Source organism: Monodelphis domestica, chromosome 3 (genome assembly GCF_027887165.1).
Source record: "Monodelphis domestica isolate mMonDom1 chromosome 3, mMonDom1.pri, whole genome shotgun sequence".
Taxonomy (NCBI): Eukaryota; Metazoa; Chordata; class Mammalia; order Didelphimorphia; family Didelphidae; genus Monodelphis; species Monodelphis domestica.
In genome coordinates this window covers 491,846,469-491,858,949 of record NC_077229.1, presented here as the reverse complement: position 1 = coordinate 491,858,949, position 12,481 = coordinate 491,846,469, and the positions used below count along the sequence as shown (strand labels likewise).

Genomic DNA, 12,481 nt, shown 5'->3' with positions numbered 1-12,481 from the left:
AGGAAGCTCTGCCGCACGGATAGGGGTCTGCGTGGCGGAGAGAGCCCTGCCGGCCCCCAGCTCTCCCCTCCAGCTCCCGCAGCCTTGGACATTTACCTTGACGCTGGTGTAGCTGGTCTGGGTCTCGGCCTCGGCGCTGCTGCAGCAGTAATGGGTGCGCACCCTGCAGGTGGTCGGGGCAGAGGCTGCGGTGCCCGCGCTGCTGCTGCTGCTGCTCCCCAGCTCCCTCCGCTCCCGGCGAGTGCCCGGGGCCCCAGCCTGGCGGCTCTGGTAGGCGAGCACCGAGGGGATGGCGTCGGCGGCGTCGGTCTTGATGAAGAGGCCGTGTAAGGTGGTAGCCGTGCCCTGCGACAGGGTAGTGGTCTGGTGGGGGGAATTGGACTCGTCCGAGTCTCGGCAGTAGATCACGCCGCTCTGCGAAACGTGGATGCTGGGAGCGCAGCCCATCCCTCTACCTCCCGCCTCTCCTCCTCCTCCTCCTCTTCTCTCCTCCTCCTCCCCTTCCTCTTCTCTCCTCCTCCTCCTCCTCCTCCTCCTCCTCCTCCTCTGTCCAGCACGGCTTGGGGGGCCACTGGGCACCACCACCGCGCCCCGCTCCGCCCTCTCAACCCCACCTCCTGTTTTTGGTCTCAGATGAATGCAAAGCAGATCCCGGGGCGCGGGGAGGAAGGAACCCTGGCCACCACCTGCAGCAGGGAGGGATGAAGCGGGCGCTGCCACCGAGGATGCTGCTGCCGCCTCTGCCGCCGCCTCGGCTGAGCCCCGCGCAGTTTGTGGCTAGCCACCAGCGGGTGGCAGCGGCCCCCCTCTCCCCCGAGGAGCCACCCCCCTGTCCTGCCTGGTTGCCGGGCTGTCCGTCAGTCTGTCTGTTTGTCTCACTGTCTCACTGCGGTTCTCCCCCAAGCCTTCCGCAGTCGTTCCCGGCCATCCTAACTTTCCCTCCTGGGCGAAGAGGCACCCTGACCATCTGAAGAGAGGCAGCCTCAGGCTTGTGGGGGACACAGATACGCACGCATAGAGATACACCCCCCCCCGCCCTCGCCCCCGCCACACACGCACTGGTGTTCTGGCAAGACGTCCGCCTCTGCCTCTCCCCCCCTCCACCCCCAGACTGATGCCGCGGTTCCCCCGCAGTACCCCTCCCTTCTCGCCTTCTCCTCACTCCTACTTCATCCCCACCCCAAGCACCTGCCGGGTGCCCCGGTCCCCTGGCACGACCTGCGCCGCGCCGACCGCCCTTTAGCAGTCAGCCTGAATCTTCTTGGCCTCCCAAAGACCCCCTGGATTCCAGTCTCTTTCCTTTGGGAGCCTCTTAGGAAGCGCAGAGCCACCTGCCTTGGGGGCCACCTTGGGTTTAGCAAAACAAAACAAACCAGCCCCAAACTTCCCCACCCTGACTCTCCTCTTCCCACAGCTACTACCCCTAGCGCAACCTTGGTGAAGGAAGTCCGGAGGTCACCTGGCCCCGAGAACCAGACTCAGATGCACTCATCAGCTGGAACCAATCTTGCAACCTCTCCTCCCCTCCCCAAGTGCCGGCCCCGTGGGAGCCAGGAAACTATGGCCTTCCTGCTCTCGAGCTGGGGGTGGGGAGGCATATTCTGGAGCTGCACACCAAACACCGTCTGTTTAGCACCTTACCCCAACTTAATCCCTCCCCACCCCAACTTCTAGCCTCAAAAACGGGGATAATGGTCACCCTGGAAGAAGGGGGCAAGGAAGCTAAAAACTGGGTCTATCTACATCTCCTAAAATAACCAGCCTCATCACACTTATGGATGCACACTAGTACAATCCAAATCAGTTACTGCTTCTTCAGTGTGGCCTCAAAGGGCGGAACTACTTCATGACTTGATGAATGAAAAGCCACCGTTCCTTAGTGAAATCTGTTCTTGTATCTCACTTACGTGGAGCCACTGAGACCCCAACAAGAGGGTCCATTCCACAGAATTCTCAGCAGGTTCCAGGATTGATGTTGTATTTCTCTGGGCAAAAGGACCTCAGAGGTCACCTAGTCTAATCCTTCATTTTACAGTTGAGGAAACGACCCCAGAAAGGTTTTGACTTGCTTAAGGTCACTTCAAATTTAGTAAGAGTCCTTTCCATTGCCTTGTACTGCTTATTTTTCCATATCCTCCCCAGACCCTGAAGCCCATCCTTTGGGATTATCAGAAACTCTTAATGCTCCTGTTGTTCTATCAGTTTCCAACTCTTCATAATCCCATGGACCACAGCACATCGATATTGTACATGGGGTTTTCTTGGCAAGGATACTGGAGTGGTTTGACATTTCCTTCTCCAGTGGACTCAGGCAAACAGAGGTTAAGGGACTTGTCCAGGATCACCCAGCTAGTACGTATCTGAGGCTGGATTTGAACTCACCTTTCTGATTGCAGACCCGGTGCTCTATCCACTTTATCACCTGGTTGCCTCAAACTCTCCCTACCATCTCTGAAGGAGACTAAGTATGGAATTCAAATAATAAAGTGGTAACGAGAACTTAGACTTAAAGATCAAGTAATCAAGAACTAAAAGGAAGCTAGTACCAACCGGCTCATTTATAAAATGAAATGGGGAAACTGAGACCCAGAGATTATGGTTTCAAGTTTACAGGGTACAAATAGCAGAACTAGCAGCACTTAATTTTCCATTTTAGTTAAGCAGAACTTAAACGTACATAGTGATTTTTAGACCTCCTTGCCCCCACCCCACACTATCTAAATTATTATGTCTTTCTCTCTAACCATGATGGAAGTCTACAATGTACTTCCCAATGTAAGGTTAGATTCCCTATACACTTACCTACAAAAGTGACTTAATCCCATACAATCTCCCTTATTCTTCCACTATAATAGCTATTACATTCAATGGCTAAGACCGAGATATTATAATATTCCTCTGTTGAAATATGATGGAGATCATCTGTCAGACTTCCTAACAATCATTAAGGACCAAAGGAAACAATTTCATAGTTCCAGTTACAGGGATCCTGGTCTCTATACCAATTCTGGACAGAATACTAATAGCAGGAGTTAATTATTTCTCAGACTTATGGATGGTTCTGTATCTACACCCACTTCAGTCATTATTCCTTATGGAATTCTCCAAGGCAGCCTGGAAATTGCAACATGAAGTACTAGAATGATATTAACTCTCACATATAGGCACCACTTATCTCCTCTTGAGCACTATTATCTCTAAGAATGGCATCTGTGACTAATAACACCCAAAGAAGAGAGAACTACTCATTCTGTATACTTGTGGCTAACACTGACTCCCTTGTTGAAAAGAGAGCATGCCACACGTACCCTCTACTTTCCTTGTGGAGTAGGGAGCAATACAAGTATTCTGCTCATCCTGCCTAAGAAAGCTGCAGCCCCAAAGAGGTCAATTGACTTGCCATAAGTGGTATAACTGATTAGTCAACCCAGGTTTTCCATGTCCCTGAATGATGCCCCTTCCATGGCACCAGATCGCATCCCAAAAATCAATCAAGTGAAAAAAATTTAGTAAGCTTACTGTGTGGGGCCTGTGCTAAGTGCTGGAGGAAACAAAAGACAACCCTTGCTCTCAAAGAGTTTACAATCTAATGGAAACAGAATTTATTTACAGACCAGATTTCTAACCTTGGGCCTGTGAATCATCCAGGACCAAATACAAACTTCCTCCTTTTGTTTGGGAAAATAAGGAAGTAGGCTCCTTTCTTTTCATTTTTTTAAACCCTTAACTTCCACTTTAGAATTAATATTGTGTATTTCTAAGGCAGAAGAGCAGTACTGGCTAGGTAATGAGGGTTAAGTGACTTGCCCAGGTTCACACAGCTAGGAAGTGTCTGAGGTGAGATTTAGGTCTCTGGGTCTGGTTCTCAAGCCACTGAGCTACCTAATTGCTCCCCAGTAAGCCACTTTCAAAGAGGTCATAGAGACAAACATGCAAATCTGGTTAATTGAATTGTTAACATTTGAAATTGTGACCAATGGCTTTCATTATTTCCTTGCTAGCATGTTTTACTTTGGTGGGTAATGATAACTCACATGTATGGCATTTTAAGGTTCACAATGCATTTTTCTTATAATAACACTGAGAGTTAGTTAATATAAGTAATATCTATCCAAACACTGTTTTTTTGGGGGGAGGGGTCAGGATTTATGACTTCATCAAGGGTAGGCAATTTTCAATGCAAAGAGAAGTTAAATGACTTGCACAGGATCACACAACCAGTAAGTATGTGGTAGAAACAGAATTTGGGGGACAGCTAGATGGCTTAGAGGATAGAGAGCCAGGCCTGGAGCCAGGAAAACCTGAGTTCAAATGAGGAAGAAGGAGGAGAAGAAGAAGAAGAAGAAGAAGAAGAAGAAGAAGAAGAAGAAGAAGAAGAAGAAGAAGAAGAAGAAGAAGAAGAAGAAGAAGAAGAAGAAGAAGAAGAAGAAGAAGAAGAAGAAGAAGAAGAAGAAGAAGAAGAAGAAGAAGAAGAAAGAAGGAGGAGAAGAAGAAGAAGAAGAAGAAGAAGAAGAAGAAGAAGAAGAAGAAGAAGAAGAAGAAGAAAGGAGAAGGAGGAGAAGAAGAAGAAGAAGAAGAAGAAGAAGAAGAAGAAGAAGAAGAAGAAGAAGAAGAAGAAGAAGAAGAAGAAGAAGAAGAAGAAGAAGAAGAAGAAAGGAGAAAGGAGAAGGAGAAGAAGAAGGAGAAAAGGAAGAAGGAAGAAGTACTTGAAACTGAGTCTTCCTGACCCATATCCACTGCACCAGTAGTATCAGATTCAAATTCAAATTCAAATTCAAATAGAAAGGAGGGTCAACAAATTGTACAAAATAATCCCTTGTAAATCATTTTTTGACTTAGAAAACCAAATATTAACATTGTCTATATTTTATTGTTAACAATATTTTGCTAGATATTTCCCTATAACATTTTAATCTGATATAGGCTGCCCCCAGGCAACAGTGTTGTGGGCCCCAAGTTTGATACCTCTGAACTATATCACATTACCTGTCTTTTCCTCCCTTACCCACTAAATGGATGAGGGAACTGATACCGTCAGAAATTAAGTGATAAGTTCAAGGTCCCACAGCTAGTGTCTAAGGCAGGATATGAATCAACATATTCTATTTCCAAGTCTATCACTTTAGCCACTATACCACATTGTGAGAGTCTCCAAACTCAATGTCTATACTCAGTACTGGATAAGCCAATGGTCAGGTCTTAGCTTTGTTGCTGTTTGTTCCCAGGTTAATAGTTCCTCCTCTAAGGAGAAAGTACAAGCACTAAGTTTTGTCTGTGGGATTGGTATCCAAGCCTGGCTGATCTGGAAATGGGAAGAGATGTAGATTATTGTTTCTAGCTAAGAAGCCAGAATCCCCTTGACTTTAAGATGACATTCTTTGCCTAGTTTTGACACAAAGATTCTTGTGGGCTCCAATGACTTCTGGCTCAGTTCTCATACCCACTCCTGTGCAACCCAGGATAATCATAAACTGTTAACACAAATAGGCAAGGAGGCTAGCAATTATTCTTTAAGATCCAGAAGAAAGGAACTACAGTCGCCTCTCTCTCACTATGTAAGATGCACAGAGACAGCTAATAAAAGCAGAGAGTCCTGGCATTGGGGCAAGCCATCTTAAATTGGTCTTTAACCTGTGGTTTTGTTGGACAGGAGAAGAGAGACAGATGAGGCTACCTACTGTATGGCAGGGCAGCATACCCAGAGGTAAAGTATTTCTCAGTGATTTCCTTGAGTGTCTGTGTTCATATTCCCCTGTATCAGGAGAATCTTATGTGTTAGGCTGGACTGAAACTACTTGAGGTCTTAGAGTAGAAGACACCGAAGTGTCAGGCAGTGATGGTAGTGTGGCAAAAGGTCAGTGATGGCTATATCCTTGGCAGTACATTCTAAGTTCTCTCCTGCCCACTCAGTATGGCCATGTCAGGGATTTATAGTTTGCAAAGTGCTTTCCTCACAATAAACATAAAAAGCAGACTGCCAAGTCTTATAGACCTGACTTACCCCTAGTCACAGAACTCGTGTAAGAATATGTCCAGTCCAAATCTAACAAATGTTTATAAAGACAAAACAAAGAAGTCTCTGCCATTAGGAGCTTCCATTCTACTGGGGGGGGGGGTATAATGTGTCTTTTTTTAAAGGATATAGATGACCACCTAATGGAGAGGGAAGGAGGGAGAAACAAAGAGGGAGAGAGAAAGAGGGGGGCAGGGTGAGAGGACTAAGGACTAGGAGGATCAAGGAAGGCTGATCTGAGCTAAATCTTGAAAGGAACCAGAAGAGGAGCATTAGAAGTATGAAAGATAGTCAATGCAAAACCAAGAACAAAGGGAATTAAATGCTGAGTTTGAGGAATAGCAAGGAAACCAATTCAACTTGCATGTAGGATTCAAAAAAGGCAATAATAATAATATACAATTATACTAAAAAGGTAAGTTGGAATCAGATTATGAAGGGTCAAGGTGGCCTAGAGTCAGGAAGACCTGAGTTGAAATATGGCCTCAGACCCAGCTATGTGAACTGGATAAGTCACTTTACCTCTGTTGGCCAAGGTTTCCCAACCCTAAAATGGAGCATCTACCTCATGGGATTGTGTTGAGAAATAAATGAAATAATTTTTGTAAAGTACTTAGCACATATATGCATACACGTATATGTCTGTGTGCATATGTTTATTCTTTTCCTCTCTTTACTGTCAAAATAAGTAGCTTATATTTTGTCCTAAAGGTAGTAGGAATCCAGGAAAGGTCTGACTAAATTCAAACCACTTTCTACTGTCCTACACAGCCACATTACAGATAAATTCAAGGTCAAACACATATAGCAAGAATCAGTAAACCTCTATTAACCAAAACTCTAAATTAGTGTTAACGTAATAAGTTCTCTACTGCTTTCCTTCCAACTATAGCTCAAAAAATTTGCTTTGCATCTAAAAGTCAACTCTCAAATTTTGGAACCAAATTCATTTTTAAGTTTTCAAGGAAAGAAAAACAATGGTAAAGTGTGGGCAGCAGATGGGGAGGAAGGAAGGGATAGATAATATACAGCAGTTTAATGAGAGTTTGATGAGTGCTTGTTACTACTGTATGATACCGGACATCCTATACACTTTTTAAACTCAACATGTTCAAAACTGAACTCATTATCTTTTTTAAGCCCTCCTTTTTTACCCTAATTTCCTTGATAGTGTAGAGAACACCACCATCCTTCCAATCACCCAGGCTTACCACCCAAGTGTCATCCTTCACACCTCAAGGGGATACTCGTAGTCAATCTGTTGCCAACTCTTATGGATCCTACCTTTGGAGCATCTCTTGTATATACCCTCTTGTCTCCTCTAACCCATGATTACCCCGGTACAGGTCCTCATCATTCACATCTGGATCATGGCAATAGCCATACTCCATTGAGCCACCAATGTGATCTTCCACAGCAGCCCCTACTCAGTACCCCAGTGACTCCCTATTGCCTCCAGGATCAAATATAAAATCCTCTGATTGACTTTTGAAGCCCTTTATAACCTGGCCCCTTCCTACCTTCCTCTTCTTTTTTTATACCTGTGTGCAGTGGCAGTCTAGTCACTATTCAAGAGATATTGATTGGATACTTGGATATACTAATAACCATTACATTGAGAATAACACACTAATTTCTCACTTCACACATACCTTACTCTCCAAAACAATGACACTGGCCTCTTTGTAGTTCTTTGCAAAAGACATATAATCGCTCGCTTTGAGATCTTTTCACTGATTGTCCCCTATAACCAGAATTTTCTCTCCCTCATATTTTTATTGATAACGTTTATTTACAAGTATCTCAGTCCTTCCTTCCCCTCCCCATATCATAGAAGGCATTTTCCAGGAGACAGATATGAATATATAGATTATGTCTTTCATATTTCCACTTTTTATTCACTATTTTATTCTCTGGAAGTGAGTATTCACAAGTAATTCTTCAAGTATTAAAACTGTAACTGTAGAATATTCTCTTGGTTCTACTCATTTCGCTGTTCATTATCCCATGTAGATTCTTACAAGTTTTTTAAAAACTAGCATGCCATCATTTCTTACAGCACAGTAGTATTCCATCATGATCATATACCACAATTTAGTTAGCCAGTCCCCAATTTCCAATGGAGGCATCCCTTAATTTCCAGTTCTTTGCCACCACCCTGTCTCATCTTTCTTTATCAATTTCTCTGGCTTCTTCCAAATCCCAACTAAAATTCCACCTTCTACAAAAAGCCTTTCCCAATTTCCCCTAATATTAGGGTTTTCCCTCTTTTGATTATTTTCAATTTATCCTACAGATAGATAGATAAATAGATAGACAGACAGATAGATGGATGGATGGATGGATAGATAGATAGATAGATAGATAGATAGATAGATAGATAGATAGATAGATAGATAGATAGAGATAGATAGATAGATAGATAGATAGATAGATAGATAGATAGATAGATAGATATAGATAGATAGATAGATAGATAGATAGATAGATAGATAGATAGATAGATAGATAGATAGATAAGATGGATGGATGGATAGATAGATAGATAGATAGATAGATAGATAGATAGATAGATAGATAGATAGATAGATAGATAGATAGATAAGATGGATGGATGGATGGATAGATAGATAGATAGATAGATAGATAGATAGATAGATAGATAGATAGATAGATAGATAGATAGATCAAGATGGATGGATGGATGGATGGATATATAGATACATAGATAGATAGATAGATAGATAGATAGATAGATAGATAGATAGATAGATAGATAGATAGATAGATAGATCAAGATGGATGGATGGATGGATGGATATATAGATACATAGATAGATAGATAGATAGATAGATAGATAGATAGATAGATAGATAGATAGATAGAGATATATCTTGTCTGTATATAGTTGTTTTTATTGTTCAATTATTTCTAACTTGTCTGGCTCTTCATGAACCCATTTGGAGTTTTCTTGGCAAAGACACTGGAGTGGTTTGCCATTTCCTTCTCCAGCAATTTTATAGATGAGGAACCTGAGGCAAATAGGGTTACATGACTTACTCAGGGTCACACAGCTAGTAAGTTTCTGAGTCCACATTTGAACCCAGGAAGATGCTTCCCTGACTCCAGGCCCAGTATTCTGTGCACTATGGAGCCATCTAGCTGCCTCTGTTTGTATATAGATGTTTGAGTTTTGTCTTCCTTATTTGATTGTGAGCTCCTTGAAAGTAGGGACTATTTCATTGTCTTTCTTTGTAACCTCAGAATTTAGCACAGTGCATGGCACAGAATAGGCACTTAGTAAATGCTTCTTGAGGGGTAACTAGGTGGCTCAATGGAAAGAGAGCAAGTTCTGGAGTTAGGAGGTCCAGGATTAAAATCTGGCCTCAGATACTTTCTAGCTGTGTGACTCTGAACAAGTCACTTAACCCCAATTGCCTAGCCCTTATTACTCTTCTGTCTTAGAACTAATGTTGGCAGAAAGGGTTGGGGAAAAAAAAAGGAAAGGGAGCCCAACCATGTTCTGGAGCAGATCCACTAGAGGATTCCCCATTGTTGCTGTTGTTTAGTTCACTGCTGCAGACTTCCTTTCAACATTTTTAACTTACTATGATCTCTCTCTCTGTCTCTCTCTCTCTCAGTCTCTCTTTGTCTCTTTGTCTCTCTCTCTCTCTCTCACACACACACACAATTTGGATAATATTGCCCCCAAAATACTAGGTACCATGATGAAATGCAAGGTTCCATGTGACTTGGAGTTTAGGATGTATTAAACCATGGCATCCACCTCTAAAATTCAGGAGTTCTGGGATTGTTTTGATCTGGCAATGTTGCCACAGGGCAAGAAATTTTTCCTCCCTGGGCCTCAGTTTCTTCATCTAGAAAATGAGGATAAGGGCACTTGTACAATTTACAAAGATTTTGAATGCAAAATACTATATAAATACAAACTGTTATTGTTTTCATTATTATTTATGACAAGAAAAGTGGCTAATACATATAGAGTGATTTTCAACAAATAAAGCTTTTCTGTTATATTTTAGTTAACCTAAAATTCAGTGAACCATTATACTCTATTCCCCAAACATTCAGTTAAAGGTTTTATTGTTCAGTTCCCATTTATGTCTCCATCCACTATAGTTAAGTTTTGAAAATGTTACTAAGTCATATTTTACTGGAAAGTTATGAATTTTTCAATAAATACAATATATTTAGAAATTAAAGAGACAGTAAATATTAAAAATAAGGGTAAGGAAGTTCCAAAATTGGCAAATTTATATTCTGACATTGACAAATATTTCCACAAATATTGTGGAAATATAGTATATGTAAATATACAGCTACAGATATAGCTTCTAAGGAACCTTCTCTTGCATCTAAATACCCTAAAAATACCCTACATTTTCTATCTACTTTCTGGGTCCACATTTCCACAAAATCATAGACATTGAGCCCCCATCAATGTGTTTATCAGCCAGAGGACATACTACTAGTCCAAACAAAAAACTTAATCAGACAGCATAGCAAATAAAGAGATAAGAAATTTCCTTCATATACTTGAGTTACACTCACAGGTTACCCACATCAATAGTGTGGGAGGGTATATCAGAGAGAACATGTGTGATCAGGGGCCTCCTGAGAAGTATACACACAGTGGGAACACATGTACCAGCAAAATATGCATGAAGAACATACCAAGAATAAATGTGGATAGAATTACACAAACAATGATGCTATTAATTGACTCAAGAGGATTCATTAGTCTCATTGCCTTTAGGATAAAATACAAATACCACTGTTTGTCATTTTGAGTCTTTCTCATTCTCACTTCTGTCTACCTTTTCTTTCTTTCCTTTTTATTTATTTATTTATTTATTTTAAAAGATGTTTTCCAAGGTTTCATGATTCATTTTTTTTCTCTCCCTTTTTCCCTCCTCTCTCCCAGAGCTGACAAGCAATTTCACTGGGTTATGCATGTATTGTCACTCAATACCTATTTCCATATTATTCACTTTTGTAATAATCTTTTAAAAACCAAAACCCCAAATCCTATACCCACATAAACAAGTGATAAATCATGTTTTTCTTCTGCATTTGGACTTCCACAGTTCTTTCTATCAATGTAGATAGCATTTTTTTTCCTAAGTCCCTTAGCATTATTCTGGATCATTGCATTGCTATTTGACAGAGCCATAAATACACCTTGGGCTCACTGAGGAAAAGCAACAACAACAACAACAACAACAACAAAGGCAGTCCTGAATCTCTCCTCTGAAATCATCTGGCAAGGCCAATTTTTTTTTGTTATTTTTTATTTTTCCATGGTTACATGATTCGTATTCTTTCCCCTCACCTTCTCCCTCCCCCCTCCCGTAGCCAACGTGCAATTCAACTAGGTTTTACATGTATCATTGATCAAGACCTATTTCCATATTATTAATATTTGCAATAGAGTGATCATTTATATCCTACATCCCCAATCATATCCCCATTGAATCATGTAATCAAGGAAATGTTTTTCTTCTGTGTTTCTGCTCCCACAGTTCTTTCTCTGGATGTGATAGCATTCTTTTTCACAAGTTCCTTTGGATTGTCCTGGATCACTGCACTGCTGCTAGTAGAGAAATTCATTACATTTGATTGTACCACAGTGTATCTGTCTCTGTGTATAATGTTCTAGTTCTGATCCTTTCACTCTGCATCACTTCCTGGAGGTTGTTCCAGTTCATTATTCCTTTCAACACAATAGTATTCCATCACCATCAGATAACCCAATTTGTTCAGTCATTCTCCAATGAAAAGGCATCCCCTCATTTTCCAAATTTTTACCACCACAAAGAGTGCAGCTATAAATATTTTTGTATACATATTTTTCCTTATTATCTCTTTAGGGTACAAACCCAATGCTGGTGTGGCTGAATCAAAGGGCAGGCAGTCATTTAAAGCCCTTTGGGCATAATTCCAAATTGTGGCAAGGCCAATTTTGAGAGAACGGTGGCCCTTTGTTAGGAACCAAGGTTAGTTCCAAGATAATGAGTTAAGTCATTCCTCAAATGGGCTTCAGCTGTCTGGTCAAACTCCTCAGACAAGCAATATCTGCAAGGCTTAGCACTATTTTAGGCAAGAGACCTTGAAGCTGTATCTTCACTGACACATGCATGCTAAGACCAAAACCCTTTTGTATTTTGTGATGACCCAATCGCATCTGCATGCCCCCCTCTTCTATACCCTCATAACTGTGTACAATATTCTCCTGGTTCTGCTCATTTCACTCCACATCAGTTCATGGAGTCTTTCCAGTTCTTACAGAAATCATTCCTCATAGCACAATAGTATTCCATCACCATCAGATACCACAATTTGTTCAGCCATTCCCCAATTTAGGGACACCCCCTCATTTACCAATTTTTTGCTACCACAAAGAGCGCATTTGCCTACCTTTTCTAATGATTACTTGTTCCTCTCCC

General features: G+C 41.8%; 1 protein-coding gene across 3 annotated transcripts in view; it reads right to left on the bottom strand.

The window, feature by feature from the left end:
- PDE8B (phosphodiesterase 8B) overlaps nt 1-12,481 on the bottom strand; it is a 365,551-nt gene that overhangs the window by 311,915 nt on the left and 41,155 nt on the right. For 2 of the 3 annotated variants that reach the window (XM_056824789.1, XM_056824790.1), the window contains exon 1: nt 97-4,517. The exons of the other annotated variant lie outside the window; for it this stretch is intronic. In XM_056824789.1, coding sequence (XP_056680767.1) covers nt 97-447 — 351 coding nt within the window. In that variant the 5' untranslated portion in view covers nt 448-4,517. Of the gene's footprint in view, nt 1-96; nt 4,518-12,481 lie in introns of those variants that run through there. 3 annotated transcript variants of the gene reach the window in all.